The sequence below is a fragment of the Columba livia genome, chromosome 11 (genome assembly GCF_036013475.1).
Source record: "Columba livia isolate bColLiv1 breed racing homer chromosome 11, bColLiv1.pat.W.v2, whole genome shotgun sequence".
NCBI lineage: Eukaryota > Metazoa > Chordata > Aves > Columbiformes > Columbidae > Columba > Columba livia.
The window spans coordinates 12,093,345-12,112,372 of record NC_088612.1 but is presented as its reverse complement, the minus strand read 5'-3'; the positions used below and the strand labels follow the sequence as shown (position 1 = coordinate 12,112,372).

Below are 19,028 nucleotides of genomic sequence, written 5' to 3'. Positions count from 1 at the left end.
CTGTGCTGAGCCGGGCCGGGCTGATCCGCCCCCGCCCCGCGGTTCCCCCCCCGGCCGGGGCGGTCCCGGGGCACGGGCCGCGCAGCCGCCGCTGGTTCGGCGCTGCCGAGGCGGGGCCGGGCGGAGCCGCGCGGGGCCGGGGCAGCCGGGCCGGGCCGGGCCGGGCCAGACCGGGCCGGAGGCACATGCAGGTCGCAGCGCGGCGGCGGCCGTTCCCGGCAGCGGCGCCGGGTTCCCCCCAGCCCGCCGGGCCGCTCTACCCGGGCAGGTGAGCGGCGGGACCGGGGGCGGCGCGGGGCGGGGCACGGGAACGGGAGCCGCCTTCCCCGGGGGTCCCAACCCCATCCTGCACCCAGACCCCCTTCTGCTCGGTCATCCCCTTCTTCCCTGCCCCATCCGTGGTACCACCACTCTGCCCCGGGTACCATCACCCATCCCGGGTATCAACCCCCCCTCCAGGATACCATCACCCCATCCCCAGAACCATCACCTCACCCTCAGTACCATGACCCCAACTCAGATACCACCCCCCTATTCCGTGTACCACCCCCCATCCTGAGTACCAGCACCATGCTGCAGTTGTCCAGCATGGATATCAGGGTTGTTGAGGTTTTCGGGGTCCCTCAGACCCATGTAGGGTTCCCCTGCTTGGCCATGGCTGCCAGCCTCACCCCTGGCTCACCTGGGTGCCCCCGGCTGGTCCAGGGTTTCGCAGCCTCCTCCAGGGCACCCAGACTTGTCCGGGGTGCCACCATCCTCATCCTCCCTCCATCGGGTTTGGTCCATGGGCTCAGGCTGGTCCAGCTGATGCTGTTCTGGTCTCAGCACCACAGGAGAGCGATTCATTTGCTTTTCCAGCAGTGGGGTGAAGGTCTGGGGTGCTGAGGGGTTATTTGATGGACGAACTTCACTGGGGTTGGATCAGGCCTTGCTCTGCAGAGGAGGAGGATCTTTGAGTGGAAGATGAAGGTGACAGCGCGTCCAGAGCATCCCTGTGCTTGAGTACCACCAGACTGATGCATTTTTTTAGCGTTTGGCAGAAGTGCTGTGGGAGTATTATGAATTTTGCTTTGTCATGCAAAAGTTAAAAATAGTTGCACTTAATTCAGCACTTAAGCTTTTCATCCTGCTTTTGAGCTCACTTCTCGGCCAGGATGAGCCTTCTTGCAGGGATGTGCCTGTTTTTATTAAGGATGCTTTGCCTTTGTTCTCCATCTGCCTCTCTTTGGTCTCTCAACTGTGTTGTTATTCCACAGATCCCAAAGCCTGGAGATGCACCAGCATCCAGGGCAGCACGGGTTTTGGTTGGGGATGCAAACCTGGAATCTGCTCCCTGCCTCCTCGAGAACCTGCTCTATGACTTAAGGCTGACACTGTCCCTTCTGTCACCTCTAGGCATGCAGCAGTCAAGAACGAGGACACCTTCAAGACCTCCCCGTTTCATTTGGATCTGTGGTTCTACTTCACTCTGCAAAACTGGGTGCTGGACTTCGGGCGACCCATCGCGATGGTGAGTGTGGCAGAGCCGGGCCTGCTGCTTTCCCTGCCATTAATTCATTTAGGGTGGGGAACAGGGGGCAGAGCCATGGTGGGCCCCTGGAGACACATGGGCTGTTTTCTACACCAAAGGGTCACCCTTAAGAAGTTGTCCCTGAGACAAGGACTGCTGCAATATTCTGGTGTGAGCTACTGGTATCAGGCGTGTTGTTCCAGTTGTGGGGAAAGTATCTGGGAACATTGTTCCATGTCATCTATCCCACAACTTCATCTTTTCATAAGAAATGTTGCCAGGAGAGGTTCCTGCTGCTCTTCCCCTTGCTGATATGTCCAGAGCTTGGGATTCCTGATCTCCAGGGCAGGTCAGAGCAGAACCATGGAATCGTTTTGGTTGGAAAAGACCCTCAAGACCATTGAGTCCAACCGTTCCCCCACCCCTGGCACTGCCCCATGTCCCTGAGAACCTCATCTCCATCTGTTCAACCCCTCCAGGGATGGTGACTCCACCACTGCCCTGGGCAGCCTGTTCCAATGCCCGATAGTCCTTTCCAGGAAGAAATCGTTCCCAAGATCCAATCCAAAACTCCCCTGGCACAACTCGAGGCCATTGCCATTACCCTCCAATGTAATTTTTAGTCCTGTCACCCGCATGTGGCAGAGGGATACGGGAGATCTGCTGCGGCAGGACTTGAAGACGCCTCCTCGCTCGCTCGACTGCGCACCCACCTGGCGCTGCCTTCAGGCCGTGCTGCAGGAGCAAAGGGCTGAGATGTAAATACGCTGTGCATTTAGCACCCACCTCCAGATTGCATTTTTAGGGACCCTCACTGCAAGAAGAGCTGCCCAGCTTCGCTACGTGAAGTCAAGCTGACACTTATAAAGCAGCAAGAGTCCAAAGCCAGGATTTTCTCTAGCGCTGTCTTTCAGCCAGTGACGGGGCTGTAATTGCGAGCAGGGTGGTGAGGGTATACTGATGTGCTTTTTTAACCCCTCCTCAGATAATCCTACCTTTGGAGTGGTTTCCTCTGAACAAACCAAGTGCTGGAGATTATTTCCACATGGCTTACAATGTTATCACACCGTTTCTTCTGCTAAAGGTAAACCTTTTTTTAATTAATATTATTACCCATTGTAAAAACAGGGCAAACAATACAGTTTTGTAAAAGCTGAAAGTTTCTTAGGAACTCGTTGAACAAATGTTGCTCATTCTCAAACTCCTGCAAGTGAGCTGGCCCTGCTGTACGTTGCAGGTTTGCCACTTCAGGCAGGATTTGTGAGACCATCTTTTAAAGAACAAGGCAGTGACCATTTTAATACAGCTCAGTTTCCTGCATCCACAAAGCCAATTGCTTCCCCTGGGATTTCCAGATTCAGGAGGAGTCAGAACCCTTCACCATGATGAGCCAAAGTGTATTTTTATGACAACATCCATCTGTGACTTAAAAGACCTTATGAGGCAGCTGGAACTAGAATAGATTAGAATTTCTAAATTTTCAGTGCTTAATTACATTTGTTCTTCGATATTAGAATTGTATCTTTAGCGTGAATTAATCTAGTTCCAGCTGCCATCCCCTGGATGGTATGAACCATTTATGAGGTTAAAGACTGTTGTATCATTAGAAATCTTCTATTAAATACTTAGCAGCCAGAAGATACGAGAAAGCAATTATAAATGTATTTTAACCTTCATTGGCTAGAAATTTAATATGTCTTAAGATGTAAAAGATTCTCTCTCTCCTGAGTCTGGGAGTTGTTAATTCCAATGTGGCCAAAAAGGAATTTTCAGGATCTGGTCCTGTGGGGGATGTGGAGGCTCTGAAGCTCAGTCTTGACCCATCACAGCTGATTTCTGCAGGCTGGGTACTCACCGACTTAAAATCTGCTGTCTTGGGCTTCCCTGGCAGCACAGCATGAATATAACCCAGAAAATACCCGTTTGTTATTCAGGGTGCATTTATTTTGCCCAGTGTCCCCTCAAGGGACATGTTCAACCATCCTTTTCCATCCAAAAGAGGTTTCCTGGACCTTTTCCTCTCCTCATCCTGACTCCTCTGACATTCGTACAGCAGTTACAGAGAAATGCAAAGTTAAGCCTCAAAATTAAATACAAATAAGGAGCTTTTCGCTGTTTACGAAGGGCAGCAAAGCTGATTTGGCAGCAGGGAGACGGGAGGCAAAGGTGGCCCCAGCTGAACCCCAGGCTGGGCTGATGCATCCCCCTTCCCAAGGGTCCCTTCCGAAGCCTGAATGAGGATTTACGTCTTTGGAGGTTTTCCCCACTTTGCAAACTCCTTTTGAGAGAGAAGCTCATGCTCCCTGTCCCCAGCCGGGCTGGCAGGAGCTGCCCCGGCCCCAGTAACACCGGGCAGCACGTGAGATGGTGCGGGGAGAGCTCATCACTACAGCTGGTGTTCAAAAAGTTGCCTCAACCGGTTTGGCTGGAAATTAGATACTTCTAGATACAGGTTTACATGCAGCTTCCTCTTCAGAAGCAAATACAGAGAGAGGCGAGTCTGATTCCACGAGAAAGAAAAGAAAAACCAAGCAGTTCAACAGGAGTCCTCAGAAAATGACCCATCAGCAAGTTGTGGTGGAGCCAGGAGCGCTGCCGAGCTCTCCCTGCCGCTGGAGGGCACAGCCCGCCGGCCAGAGCAGCCACGGAAAACAGCCTTTTTGCTCCTCATTCACCAGTTTTTGATCACATCTGGTGAAGAAATTGCTTGGAGTGCTCTGTTAGAAGCACTGCAACACTGATAGGGTCTAAGCGTTGACTGAGGTTAAGGGTGCTGCTTTGCAGAGGAAGGTTTAACAACGGCAAAAGAAATGCGGTTTTGTTGTTGCAAACAGGGTAAAGTCTGTACTCAAACCTGAAACCCGCGCGGGCTGGTGGAAACCTGTCCAAGGTGTGTTTAGGGAAAGCAGCCACAGTCAGGAGCTCGTTCTGGTGCGGTCACAGCGCTTTCCCTGGGGACAAGGACGGTTTTCCCAGCACGGTGCCAGCTGTCGCCAGCACACCCGCTACTGCAGCACAACCCACAGCTTTCTGTGGCCTCTCGCTTGTTTTTTTTGATGATTTTTACAAAGCACCATAAAGTCAGAGAAGGCAGAGATGTGTGACAGGTTCTGGTATCTCCTCCCTGTTCAACACATCTCTATCTTTTCAGCTCATCGAGAGATCCCCCAAGACCTTACCGAGATCAATGGTCTACGTCAGCATCATCATGTTTGTGATGGGTGCCAGCATCCACTTGGTCGGAGACTCTGTCAACCATCGCCTGATTTTCAGTGGCTACCAGCACCATCTGTCTGTGAGAGAGAATCCCATCATCAAGAACCTGAAGCCAGAGACGCTGGTAAAGCGGTTTTGTAAAAGCACTTAAAAAAAAAAATTGCTTGTTCTTATTTAAGAGCCTCCTGTTCCCTCTGCCCTTTTAAATCTCTTTTTGTTGCATTGCAGATTGATTCCTTTGAGCTGCTGTATTACTACGATGAATATTTAGGTCATTCAATGTGGTAAGCAATTTATGGTTGATCTAGCGGCCTCAGAACATAATACAAGGCAAGGCAGATCTGATCATAGATTAATATGTAAAAAAAAATAAAAGGCAGCTGATGAGAGCTGGCTGGGGATAATGTTCTCATAGCCAGTGTGATTACAGTGGCTCTCTCCCTTGGAAAATGGCCCGTTCCCCCTTGCTTTGTCTCTGTCTCAGTGATATTTCTGGGATGTGGCAGTTGTTTGATAGCTGTAGGGGCCAGGGGAACAGCTCGTCTGTTCTCACCCCTTGGCCACCTTTCAGGAGACACCCAGGTGACAGCACAGGTTTGGGGTAAATGCTGGTTCCAGCAGAGCAGAGGGAAATGTCTCCCCTGTCATGCTTTTCCAGTTTATTTGCTGTTCCTTGAATGCCATGAAGCAAACAAATCTTGGTCTTTTAAATAGAAAGGGCTCTGTGAGGTTGTCAAAATCCTGGTCCATGTCCCACTTCCCTGCAGTTCAGCTTTTACCACAACACAACACTCTTAAACAGCCCCTTAGAGCCTGGGAGTGCAACAGGTGCAGTTGTTCTTCAAGCCCAGTGTCTGACCTCATCAGCAAACTCAGGTTTTTCCTGCAATTGCCCCAAAAGTCTCACTATCTGCAGAAGCACTTGGCGAAGCCTCAGTGTAGGAATTGCCCATGTGCGTGGTTTGGATTGTGGGGCAGGGGGGCGGTGTTGAACACTTTCTGGGGTCACACCACCAATCCGTGTGTTGTTTCTGTTTGCAGGTACATCCCCTTTTTCCTGATCCTATTTATATATTTCACCGGCTGCTTCACCCCTGTGGAAGAGGAGAGCAGGATGCCAGTGCCGGCCTTGCTTCTGATGGGGCCCAGCAGCCTTTATTACTGGTGAGTGGGTTCTGTCCGCTCTTGGTGGGCAAGGGACAAAGGCAGGACTGCAGGGACAGGGACACTCCATCCCCTGGGCAGAACATGCAGGTTCTGCTCTGCAGGTCTGGAAAATCACAAAGTCATTTTGGTTGGAAAAGCCCCTCAAGATCATCGAGTCCAACTGTTCCCCACCCCTGGCACTGCCCCATGTACCTGAGAACCTCATCTCTGTGTCTGTTCAACCCCTCCAGGGATGGTGACTCCACCACTGCCCTGGGCAGCCTGTTCCAATGCCCCACAGCCCTTTGGGGAACAAATTTGTCCTAGTATCCAATCTAAACCTTCTCTGGCACAACTTGAGGCCATTTCTCCTCCTCCTCTCACTTGGTACTTGGGAGAAGAGACGAACACTCTCAAAAATCAGATCAAATCTCATTGAAATTTGCAGCTGCTTTAGTCTTTGCAAGTTGGGACAACCTCAGGGTCACCCATCAGCACTCCAGTCGCTTTTGGGGTGTTTCTCCAACCCCACTGTTGGTCACATCGTTATTGTGGACATGCAGTTCTCAGTCTCCACGGTGCTTGCTGTCTGCCCCTTTTTAAGGCCCGCCCTTCACGGCGCTGTTAGACAGTTCCTCGAGGATTATGGGGTGGTCACCGGCTCCTGCAGCACATCCACCTGGTCCCAGGTTGCTGGTGGCCATGGTGACAGTCTCACAGGTTGTCCAGGGATTTTACACAGAGCCCCGGCTGCCTGTGCGATGCTCAGATGCTGCCTCTTCACCCTGCGGGTCCAGATCGCCTTTTGAGAGAGGTCTTATTTATTTCCCATCTTCATTAGCCTCGTCTTCCCAAACGGTTTCCCTGATGGCATTCAAACAACTTTTCATTCATCTTCAGAGCTGATGTTCTCTCTTGCCCATAGCTTTGCCCCCCTGCTGAGACTGTTTTTATACAGTAAATTAATTCTTGATAGTCAAAATCATCAAGATTATTTGGTCAGTTCCCAGTTACCCTACTGCACTTTCTTTAAATATATCAGCATGAATCTCTGCAGGTCGTGTGCTAATGATTTAAGAGCCAGGGAGTTTAATTCCCCCTTCCCTCTGCTAACACCCGTTCAGGACTGGTCACTGCCAGATGCAGCACAGGGGGAACAGCAGATTTTTAGACTAAATGAGCAGAATGTTCATGGATCGGAGCCACTCTGGCTTTACTTCTGCCTTTAAGCATCCTATTCACAAACTGAGACCAGCACCTTTCAAATTCCTTATTGAACACACGTTTCTTAACCCATTCCCTTAACAGAGCCCAGTGTTCCGTTGCTACATTTATTGATGAGAAACGTAAAAAACAAATCACGGGGTAAAAGCCGGCAGTGGGATGCAGCACAGCTTCGTTTGGCTGGATGCAGAGCAGGGACAAGGGGGAGACGTTCACTCCAGGGAGGGCTGGACGTGCCCGTGGCACTAACCATTATTTTTGCTTCGTAGGTATCTCGTGACAGAAGGTCAAATTTTCATCCTCTACATTTTCACGTTCTTTGCCATGATGGCTTTAGTGATGCACCAGAAACGCAAAGGACTGGTCCTGGACAGCAACGGGCTTTTTCTCTTCTACTCCTTCATCGTAACGCTGATCCTCATCGCTGTTTGGGTGGTCTGGCTGTGGAATGACAAAATTCTCAGGAAGAAGTACCCTGGCGTGATCTATATCCCCGAGCCGTGGGCATTTTACACCCTGCACATGAACAACCTCCACGCAGCAAAGGAAAGTTTATAAGTTTTGATATTTTAGAGCGATTTGAAGAAAAAAAAAAATAATCTAGTTTTTCTAATGTAGATGTATTTCAAATAAATTCCTGACCAACATTAGGTGCAAGATGTATTGTCTGTTAACTAGACCTACCTAGGGAAGGGGTGTTTGAACAAAAAGGAAAAATAGGTGTGGTGTGGGAAGCGCCTGGCTGGTGGCAGAAGGGCCAATTCTGCACAAACACAGCCCAAAAGAGCATTGGGCGGTGGGAGAGCTCCAGTGTTGTCCCCACTCGCATGTCCGCACCGCCGGCAGCTTCTGCTCCCGCTCAGCACTTCTCCAGCCTCCGGTGATGGAGCTGAGCTCTGGCTGCTCCACCTGCATCCGTGCAATGGTTTTATAACCTGTATTAGAACCCTATGTGACAGAAGCCAAGCAGTAAAAAAAAAGTTACCAGCAAAACACACTTAATAAAACATTTAGTAAGAGCTGAGTGACTCCCATTGCTTGCTGAAGCAGCTCTGCTCTGAAGGAAGAACCTCTATCCCAGGAGATTTAAGGACCCTGAATGTGTCATTGTAACAGGGCTGGGTTTGGTCCATGCTATAGTGGTCACTATGGCCACTAAATATTTTGTCCTTGTGTGGCATCAGGTACTTCACACACACACACACACGTACTAGTCCTGCTTGCACAGGTTTCTTCTGGGGCTCCTTCAAGTGCCATTGGATCAGGAGAGACAGTGTTGCCCATTCTACACTCAGGAGCACCCAGCCAAGCTGCTGGCTCAGCTTTTTTTTTTTTTTGTGAAGAATGGGACAGGCCAAAATTTTAGATTTTTGTTCAGCAATTCCATGTATAATACTTGCTTTTCAAGGGCTTGAATGTCAACTGAGCAGCAGAAGCAGAGCGCTGGGAGGGACCAGAAGCCGTGAGCAAACAAGGCTGTTTGTCTGGGCTGCTCCAGAGCAGCTGGAGGCTCAGCCTGGCCCCACACCCAGCTTTAAACCCCGGAATATCCACAGCTCCCTGCAGCCCTCAGCATCCTTTCCTCAGCATCCCCCTTACAAGTCCCAGCCAAGGGCTGTAACAAGACTCGGCCGTCCTGCAGGCCCTTTGCTCCCAAGCAGATTAGCTAAATAAACCTCAGACAATGGGGAGATTTTAAAGCCATCTCAAAAAATTCTTCTCCTCTCAACCTGTCTGCAATGTCCCAGCCCCTCTGTGTTTGCTGGGCACACGTCTGAACCCCCCTTTCCCCTGCAAACCCATCGAGCTCACCTGAGATGTACAAAGCCTGAATTAACCTCTTCTCCTGCCAAACCCCTTCAGCAGTGAACTGCAAAGCCGCAAATCCCCCCGCACTCTACCCCAGCAAGGCTGGATTTACCTCCCAGCAGCTCAGCTTAGTGCAAGGTGTGCGGCTATTTTCGATTATCAAGCCTTTTGCGCCCCACTAAACCCTCTCCCATCCAACCCGACCCCAACCCCCGACCGAGGGGACCTCCCGCCCCACAGCATTGCCGCTCGGGGTCCCTTGTCCCCACTGGCAGCGGATCCAGCCCCGCAGGGATCAGGTCTCGTAGCCATAGCTACGGGTATTTATTACAGCCCGGCTGCACTCCACCCCGCGCTGGCGGACTTTAGCCCAACAGAAAAAGTAGCAGCAAACGCCTCCGGATCCCAACCGGCAGCGTCAAACACAAGGAAGGGCCCCCAAAATAATGGTGAGTGAAGCATTTCGGCTGATACGAACTGCTCACCCCTGCTCCCCCCATCCAGATTTTAAAGCTGTTCTCTTTTCTTTCCTTCTCCTTCCCCCTTCATGTTACAGGCAAAATTTCTGTCCCAGGATCAAATTAATGGTACGTACAGTTTTCTTCTGGTTTTCTTTTCTTTTCTTTTTTTAATTAGCAAAATCGGCTTACAAATTTATACATAAATATATATACATATATTTATGTATAAATATAAATGGCATTTCCCTCAAAAGTGTCTTGATCTGGGCTTGTGCTCTCCCACCTGCCCTCCTCCCAGCTCTCCAGGGGACCCTCTTGCTCTGAAACCAGAGAGATCTCCCCGGTTTTGTGAGGACAGTGCTGGGCACAGGCTGGGAGCTGAGACCACCCACAGACCCGCACGCTGGGTTAAGACCAGCAGAGATTAACCACCAACCTCCCAGCCCCACGTCAGCCCTGGCCAGACCAGCAGGGAGCAGGAGAAATTTCAGAGGACGATTTGCAATACTGGAGGTTTCACATATGATGGGAGAAAGGCAGGGAGGAAGAGGAGGAATGTGGGTGCGGGATATACAAATCCTCATTTGTGAGGCACGGGTGCTCTGCCTGGGACAGGGGAGCGCTGCCTCACACTGGAACAAGGAAGGGTTTGCTGTGAGAATGGCAGAAGAAAGCTGAAATAAGAGTATTATTGCAAATCTGTTAATCTGCAGCGCCCTTGGGCTCAGCAGCTCTGCGGGACTGAGGCGGCCGGGGCACCCCCGGGACACCCAGCACCCATCTGGCAATAAGATTTAGGGACAGAGAGGATGAAGAGGGGGGTGACTGCACCACAACAGAATGATCTAATATTTATTTCCCTGGCTGGACAGTCCCCACGCTCCCAGCTTGCCCATTAGCATCGAGGAGGAGCGGGAAGGCAGGAGGAGGGCAGGCAGGCCTATGTAGGTCAGCTGCAACCCTGCTTTATTTATCTGAAAACCGCAAACGGGTGTGGGAGGGGGAGGACGGCGGGAGATGCTGCAGGGGACGGGATGGCGCAGGCAGAGGCTCAGCAGCCAGCAGCACTCAGGCTGCCAAATGCGACATTATCAGTTCTTTTATCTGTTATTAAAATCCAGACGGTGACCCGGGGCAAGAGCCAGACCCTGCACAGCCCAAACCAGCATCCCCCACCGCTCCTTAAGGCTCATCCCTTCAGCATCCTCTCCTACCCCCAGGAAGGCAGAGAAAAAATGCTTTTTAACAGTATTTTACATATTTGGAAGCCAGATTCTGCTTGCAGAGTTGCTTCATTAGGCTGAAGGACCCCAATTAGCTCAGCTCTTCACAAGCCTGGGTTTTAATTGCCCTTGGCACCTAACCCAGGGTCCTCCCCCACTGTCCATCACCCTTGAAACAAGACACCCCAACCGGACACAAAATCCCCGCTGGATCCAGACCAACACCTCCTGACTGGGCAATGGGAGAAGAAACGTCACTGGTAGATCAATGTATTCTCACATGGCATAACAGAGAGTTTTGGTTTTTAATTAGAGTTCAAGGAATGTTTTTCCCTGTACGACAAGAAACAAAAAGGCAAGATAAAAGCCTCGGACCTGATGGCCGTGATGCGGAGCCTGGGAGCCAGCCCAACACCGGGAGAGGTGCAGAGACACCTGCACCTGCACAGGATCGGTAAGGAAAGTAGCACATCAATAAAACACACTGGATTACGGTTGGAAAAATTCAACTTTTCTGCGGCCAGACTGCGTGCAAAGACAGGGAGGCTGCCTGGAGCCCAGCAGATGACATTGACTCTCAGGTAAAACCGCAGCATAACCAAGAGCAGCCACCAAAACCTGGTCTGATGCGTGAGACTCTGAACAAAGACAATCCAGCACACGGACTAAAATGGTGCCGTTAAAAAAATAAAAGCTTCAAGAGCAGCAGAATGCACCCATATTGATTATGGATTTTGAGGAAAGAGATTCATCTGCAGATATGTATAAATAAATTCAAAACACAGCACAAAGACCAAAGAAGAATAAGTGGGCTGGATTAAAAATTCTGTACACAGGGGTTTCAGAGCACAAATCTGGCAAAGCTATAAATGGGGTTTTGGGTCAGGAGAAAGCCCTGGGAATGGCCCACCCTGGTCCAGACAAGAGTCAGGCAAAAGGGAGAAGATGCCCCAGAAGGGGAACTGGGCCGGGGAGACAAAGGGGATGCTTAGGTCTGGATCCAGACTACAAAACTGAGCCATTCCTAAAGAATCTGCCCTTCTTTTTCCCAGACAGAAATGCAGAGTTGGATTTCTCCACTTTCCTGAATATAATGTACAGGCAGATGAAGCAGGAGGAACCCGAGAAGGAAATCCTGACAGCCTTGTCCATGATCGACAGGCAGAAGAAAGGTGTTATCACCGCCTCAGAGCTGAGAGCCAAACTCACAAGACTTGGAGAAAAGCTTTCCGAGGAAGAAGGTATTTTGTAAAACAAAAACATACCAAATGCTGCCCCATCTTCTTCTTCTTCCCTTCCTGATTTCTCTCCGTAGTCAGTCTGGGATGGCCAAGCAGAGGTTCTGCGCTTTGCAGAAGTAAACCAGCTGCCTGGTAACCAAGAGACCGTTTCTCAAGTCATTTCCCGAATGACGATTTTTCACCCTGAGATGCTTTGCTGTATTTATGAAGTGAGCATCTGTCCCACCAAGGGCCCCCGACAGCATCAGTCCCCCAGCTGCAGGGACGCTCCGCAGAGCACACCAGGCACTGGGGGTTTCCCAAGAGCTCTGTGGCCAACGCAATCGGGAAGAGGGAGGACTTTTCAAAAAGCAATCTTAATTAATAAAGAAAAAAAACCCCAACATGCCCTTTTTGTCAGAAATTTGCCTCCAAGGGACACAATTGAAGGGAATTTCTAGGAAGCTAAAAATGATCAAGACCTTTGAGACAGCTGATTTTGCCTTGGGCATTTTATGTACATATTATGTAAACAATGTACATAATATATAAACTTTTTAAGCGCTTGCAAACTTTTCCAGCTTTCAGAGGCTGCAGGAGCGGGGGCAGACTCTGCACACCCCAATGCCCGTCAGCCCTGGGGACAGGGGGTCCTGTCCCTGTCCCCTCCTTGCTTCAAACCACATCACCTGTGGCTTCTCCAGCTCTTGCAGAGCTGCAGGGACCAAGCTCTGGAGCTTTTGAATTGTTCAATTACTGCCAAAAACAGCACTAGAAAAACCCACCACCAGTCTGATACAGGCAAGGAATGAGTTTTATCAGGGTTATGAGGTTTGTACAGACCCCATTAGGCAACTTGAGCGTGTAAGAACTGTCATTTCTAATGTTAAAGTAGAATTTAATCAGAGCAACATTGGTCAGTCCAATTGCCATCACCAGCTTTATGAGTGATACCCCAACAAGGCATTTCTTCCAAGTGTTTTCATCAATTGCGTAACTGGAATAATAGTTCATTAATTTACATCTGAAAACACCTTCAGAGCTACTATGAGAGCTGAACAAACAGTGAAGACATGGAGACGTTAATTAAAGGCATTCTGGCAAGAACTGTTCTATAAAAATTTGGGAGGTGCGGAGGGATTTCCCAGTACTTCGGTATGCTGGCTGCACATCTACCCACAGCTTGTCACAAGGCACTAGAGATCCTAACGTAGAAAGTGATGCTTCTCAGCAAGAAATTCCCCCTTTGGCTTGACACACTGAACTGCACCTCACAAAGCCACTGTAAATATTTGATACCAGAACAGACTCAATTTCACCAGCATCTGCGATTGTTCGGTAACTACTGGCTCATACCTTCATTTACAGTTGCTCCAGAAAAGCCTTCACTTCATTTTAATTCAATGTATTTTTACCAAATGAGAATTGACATATTTTTCTTGTGTTATTTTAAAATGTTCTAGAATTTTGCTTTTTGTAATGTATGTCCTTGGAGGTATTTGATTACCATCAGGGTATTCTTCTTGAAAGGAGGATTAGATCTCCTGGAAAAAAAGGCCTGTTACTTACCTTCCAGAACAGCAGTTCTCACAATAGCCCCTTATTTACCCCTCGCTGAAAACAAATCGTCCTCCAGCAGCTTCCACAGGGGCTGCACTTACCCCTATATAGACCGATACCTGACTAAAAACGGGAAGAAACAATCTCATTCCAGATCTATATGAACAGCAGAGAGAGGAAACAGGTTACGCTGCTCATAGAGACCTTCCACAACTATTTAAACAGTTTTTTTCCCCCTAAACCCTCCACTTCCAATGACCTTCCCCCTGGATTTCACAACTGGCAACTGCAAAGCCACATTATTCTGTGCTCCAGGATTACTTGGAGTCCTATTTAAACCACCACTCGTTCAGGCTGGACAACCATCCTGGTAACCTCAGTCCTGGTAACCTCAGGTGAGTAGCTCACGAGCAGAAACACTGACTAGGATGCACTGACCTGCCCTCACCCATCGCAGAGGGGAGAAACCCGAGCTCTGCCCAGCCAGGGACTCCAGTCCACACGGGCACAGGATGATGGAGGACTGGAAATTAGCACACAGCTATGGTTAAACCATTTCAGTGGTTATTGAGGGGCTCTGAACACCTAGAATCATGGAATCATTTTGGTTGGAAAAGACCCTCAAGACCATTGAGTCAAACCATTAACCCGCCCCTGGTACTGCCCCATGTCCCTGAGAACCTCATCTCCGTCTGTTCAACCCCTCCAAGGATGGTGACTCCAGCACTGCCCTGGGCAGCCTGTTCCAATGCCCAACAGCCCTTTCCCAGAAGAAACTGTTCCCAAGATCCAATCTGAACCTAATAAAGTAACACCCAATCAAGGAAGGTCCACAACCCAATAGCTTTTCCCCCAACAGACCCCCCGCCCCATCGCTCTGCAGAACATCCCACCACGGGCCGGGGCTGCCAGCACAAAGGAAAACAGCAACACGCTTGTGAACAACATCACACCAGCAAATACACCAGCACAAAACTCGTCTGGACTGTGGGAGGTACCTTATCGAAGGAAACTGCTGCCCAAAACATTGTCAAAAAAAGGTGCTGGGTTTCTCTGATGTTTGTTTTGGCATCCACCCACCATATGTGATGGTAAAGAATTCACCTCCTCTCCTGTCACCCAAAGATGCAGTGGAATTCCCAGGAGCAGCCTTATTCAGCAACTTTTCACATTACTTTTCTGTGTCTCATTTCTTATATACTTCTATTTTATTGACATTATTTGACAGTAAAAAATACCCTTTAATGGTGTAGCCTGTACAAAAGAGAGCATTGTAAATCAGATAACTGTTGTCACCATCACAGTGTTCCCAAAGCTGGGATGAGACCATCACCAGTGCCAGGTGCCAACCACACTGTTACTGCTTCTTCAGAAGCATTTTCAGTGAAAGATCCAGCTGAGCAGATAAACTTCACCCTCAAACACTAAAGGCCCAACAATATTTACAAAAGTCAGGCAAATCTACTTCAAGTTGGGTACATCATCTGAAAGAGCACTTAGTTTTGTCTAAATCGAATAGGGAACAGGTTTGCTGATCAAACCAAATAAGACGTTCCTATCAAAAGCAATTAAAAGCTGATTTGGACTCAGTTTGTGAATCTTTTCCATGTGGAACTCGAAGATGGACATCTCTGCCTCAGAAAGCTAGACATGGAAATCACAGTGCTAACTGACGCTACATTAAAACAACAATCTGGGTGGCACCTCCAACCGACCCCAGAAGTTACTACTTCTAACAAAAATTATTTGCAAACTCAAATCCTGCATTGCTCCTCTTTTGAAGATCACAACACCCCTAATATAAACCAAATTCAGATTTTCTTTTTTTTTTTTTTTTTTTTCAGTTGATGACCTGCTAAAAGAAGCCAAAGTTGGACCAAATGGGACAATAAAATATGAAGAACTTGTCCGCGTCATTTGTCTTCCTGCAGTCGATTACTGAAATTCGAATGAAGAGATTTGATAAGAGCAGGACCTGAAATGTTTTCAACTTCTTTTTTTCCCCATTTATTACTTGGACTCTGGAATCATCATTTGCCTTTAAAAATCCTTCTTTTGCCTTGATGATAGTGCTTACACAGGTTCTCACCCTGTTTCTGGAGAAATGTCACAAAATGTGAGTTCTCTGTCATTTAAATAAATTGATTGTAACATTCCCTTGTGTAACATGCATCATGCATTTAAAAAAATGATTCTTATTTTGAAAATGCATTGAAGTCTAGATTGCAGCATGAATTATAATTTGCAATTAAGGTCTCGCAGTGACTTCGTTCCAAGAAGTCACCATCCCCCATGAGCATTTGCTGTTCCCACACACCTACACCCAGACACGGTTCTTTGTGCAGAACCAAGATTCCCCATGGAGCTCCATTATCTCACAACGGTGGTAAATTTACTATAACTACACACAATTCCCTGGAATTCCTTGGATCCGTGGTACAATCCGACAAGAGATTCTCCACCTCGCCCCATCAAGTGATGCTCACTGGCTGCAGAGGACAAACCCACGTCTCCATGCACAGGAACAGTCTATGATTGCTGTCTTGTTCCTCCTCATTTTTCGTGCCTTCAGCACACAAGATGAATTGCTGAACTTCTGCCACATCATTTATTAAGGTGCAGTATTTTGCAACATCAAGTCTCTCTGCAGCTACGGTGCTCCTGCGTTTTGAGGCAACACATGGAAAATGTTGTACTTGGTAAATGGATCTGTCGCCAAGTTCTGGGCTAGCTGCCTGGAACGTATTCCTGGCAGGGAAAAACAGGGGCCAGGAAAATTCAGCCTCTACAACAGAAAAAAACCAAAACCAAACCAAAAAACATCTCTCTTGATTTTAGACTGATTAAAACCAGTGTAACCCAGAGCAATCGCTACTGATCTTATTCCACCTGTATCTTGGCAACCTTAGCTAAGGTACAGAGACTCGTGTATGAAATTTAGGACAACACAGAATGACAGAATCATTTTGGTTGGAAAAGCCCCTCAAGACCATCGAGTCAACCATTCCCCACCCCTGGCACTGCCCCATGTCCCTGAGAACCTCATCTCCGTCTGTTCAACCCCTCCAGGGATGGTGACTCCACCACTGCCCTGGGCAGCCTGTTCCAATGCCTGACAGCCCTTTGGGGAAGAAATTGTTCCCCAGATCCAACCTCAACCTCCCCTGGTGCAACTTGAGGCCATTTCCTCTGGTCCTGGCGCTTGTTCCTGGGGAGCAGAGCCCGACCCCCCCGGCTCCAAGCTCCTATCAGGCAGTTCAGAGATCAGAAGGTCTCCCCTCAGCTCCTGTTCTCCAGCTGAACCCCCCAGGTCTCAAATCAGTAGCAGTGTCTCTATAAGGGTAAAGCAGGGATTATTCTCATGGAATACTACTACAGGAGATAAAAAAAGCACAAAATGATATGCTGAATATCATGCAAGAAATGGAAGTGGATCCAGGATTAATCTTTTCGACAAATGCCAGTTTTGTGCCCAAACTTCCCCGATTCAGAGCCCGTGCTTCTCACAAGTCCAAGACACTAACCCGGGGCCCTGTGAACAGCAAAGGACCACACGTCATGGGGAAATGAACTTTGCTTAATGTCAAACTTCCGACCACACCTCTGCCTTCTTACGTTAGCTCTTCCTACTCCACGGATAGAAAATAAAACAGAAAAACCTTGTTTCTCCAAAAAATAGAGAGTTACAAGCAGCTGAGCACTCGGACAACACTCCAGAAAAACAGCAGTGAAATACAGAGGAGATTGACAACAAAAACCAAGAACAGGTTCCAGCTATCAGCAGAAGAGAGGATTTCCCTTTTCTCTTCCCACCATTCAAGGTTAATCTCAATATTGGGACTAAACCCCCACCTACCTTGATTCCGAGCCTTTGCCCACCTGTGCCTTTCGGAGGTCAGTGTCCACACCAGTGATGGACGCAAGAAGCAAAAACCTCATTTGCTTTGAGTGTAATTAGCTTATGAAACAAGGAGTTCATTTTGAAGCATTTGTTTCCAATATGCATCAATAGCCAAGTTACAACCGATCCAATAGATGGCTTAATTCTCCCCTATTGACCAGAGAAGTTATCAAATCCTTTCAGCTGCAGGCGATATAAAAGCTTGGATGTTATAAGGACTGATCAGCTCGAAATCACTTTGCATCACTTCAGAACGCATCTGTATCGAAACCACTGCCCAAAGAAAAGCCAGCAAAAAGGAAAACACTCCACACACGTTCGCAAAACAAAGCAGCATTGTTAGAGCTTGGAGAGACAAGTGAGAGACACTCCATGTCACAAAAAAAAACCCAAACAAACAAAAACCAACATATAGAAGCAAAGCATTTAGTTCCAAGGGGACCTTTGCAACTCTCACACCCTCCTTTCCCCTCCCCCTTTTTGTTTCCCCCAGGAAACACAACGTAACTGAATGCTTTTTATTACATCTAAAGATTTCTACATAAACAGGTAACATTCAATAGGTAAACCATTTTTTTTTTTTTTTGCAATGCATATAATAAATATTTTCACTTGGTACTTTTATACAAACTGACATTGGTCTACTATACATTTTTTAAAAGCCATTTACTGGTTTGGCATGCCGCATGGAAACTAAGAGAAAGTTTTAAGGCAATGAATGACAGATTTAAATTCATGGAATTAATGGTATTTTTAATATTCTGCTTATATACATTTTTCCCTTTGTTAATTAAAACAATTAACAGCAGCACTTTTGGGGACCACCAGCAATTTTCCCTTGTTAGAAATCTAAGTTCTGTTAAAAAATAAAAAAGGAAGAAGAAAAACAAGAACCCAGTTACTCTGACAAAACAATATCCTTTCCGTTTAAAAATGTGCTTAAAACCCTGAAATGTTAAACTGCAACAAAGAATTAATTTGCAAAACGTTCTCACAGTCCTTCGCTCTGTGCTGGGAGGCAGGTCCAAGAGAGTCCAACGACAATGTACGTCATCCTGTCCCTGTAAGGCCCATCAAATCCCTGCCCTGGAGAGGAAGGGGACAGCCTGGAACTGCTGTCATGATGGAAGCGCTATACAAGTTTTTAACGCATGGCATAATTACGCATGGCATAATTACGGTATTTCCTCATCTAAAGGATGCAGCAGTAATGCACTCCTGAGCAACGCGAAGCCATGGCTGCCCTGCTCCCCACCGTGGCCATGTGCTTGTGTTGGTGTGTGAACATATGTCATGCACGGCGCTATATGTTACACGTGTGCGTGCACTCTCGCCTCCGGCGGAAGGACCTGAGGACAAGAGAGCACTAGGCTGAGGGTGACAGAACTCGGCAATGTGCCGTGCGCGGAGCCGTGCCACCGGCCTGGCCACCTGGGATGCTTCACTGCACCTTTGATTGGAAGCGAATTAAGGGAAATTTGAGTTTGGGAGTGACATTGGCAGGGCACTTATCAAAAACTCAGACTGAGACTTCTACCAAGCAATGTTAACCGTGGTCAGAGGCACAGAGAATTATCAGCTATAAACAACACCCGAGCGTGAAACAGGAATACTCACAAAGCATATGGGATTAATACCACAAAGGAGGATTTAAGAACATTTTCTGTCCCTTCTTTGTAGAGCAATGAGGCTAAAAAAAAAACCACAATGAGGGTGAAGTGAACAGCCTTCCTTCCCTTCAGGGTCACTCGGGAGGAA

At 48.2% G+C, this 19,028-nt stretch overlaps 2 protein-coding genes across 3 annotated transcripts; both read left to right on the top strand.

Moving 5' to 3' along the window:
* Positions 1 to 37: 37 nt before the first annotated feature.
* CLN6 (CLN6 transmembrane ER protein) lies at positions 38 to 7,746 on the top strand. The gene is made up of 7 exons (XM_065076796.1): positions 38 to 268; positions 1,396 to 1,510; positions 2,496 to 2,594; positions 4,662 to 4,850; positions 4,955 to 5,010; positions 5,768 to 5,890; positions 7,366 to 7,746. The coding sequence occupies exons 1-7, from the start codon at positions 186 to 188 to the stop codon at positions 7,652 to 7,654; spliced, it is 954 nt and encodes a 317-aa protein (XP_064932868.1). The 5' UTR covers positions 38 to 185; the 3' UTR covers positions 7,655 to 7,746.
* A 1,482-nt stretch (positions 7,747 to 9,228) lies between these two features.
* CALML4 (calmodulin like 4) lies at positions 9,229 to 15,525 on the top strand. Of its 2 annotated transcripts, XM_005511188.3 has the most exons (5): positions 9,229 to 9,354; positions 9,462 to 9,492; positions 10,903 to 11,043; positions 11,642 to 11,830; positions 15,214 to 15,525. In XM_005511188.3, the coding sequence occupies exons 1-5, from the start codon at positions 9,352 to 9,354 to the stop codon at positions 15,309 to 15,311; spliced, it is 462 nt and encodes a 153-aa protein (XP_005511245.1). In that variant the 5' UTR covers positions 9,229 to 9,351; the 3' UTR covers positions 15,312 to 15,525. The 2 variants fall into 2 exon arrangements, with proteins under 2 accessions (XP_005511245.1, XP_021155073.1); XM_021299398.2 differs by lacking the exon at positions 10,903 to 11,043 and having other exon boundaries at positions 9,245 to 9,354.
* Positions 15,526 to 19,028: the final 3,503 nt, after the last annotated feature.

Coding starts and splice junctions, on each gene's coding strand:
- CALML4 (XM_005511188.3), top strand. Junction 9,493..10,902: donor GTCCCAGGATCAAATTAATG/GTACGTACAGTT, acceptor GTTTTTAATTAG/AGTTCAAGGAATGTTTTTCC. Junction 11,831..15,213: donor AAAGCTTTCCGAGGAAGAAG/GTATTTTGTAAA, acceptor TTTTTTTTTCAG/TTGATGACCTGCTAAAAGAA.
- CLN6 (XM_065076796.1), top strand. CDS start 186: ATGCAGGTCGCAGCGCGGCGGCGGCCGTTCCCGGCAGCGGCGCCGGGT. Junction 269..1,395: donor GGGCCGCTCTACCCGGGCAG/GTGAGCGGCGGG, acceptor TGTCACCTCTAG/GCATGCAGCAGTCAAGAACG. Junction 1,511..2,495: donor TCGGGCGACCCATCGCGATG/GTGAGTGTGGCA, acceptor ACCCCTCCTCAG/ATAATCCTACCTTTGGAGTG.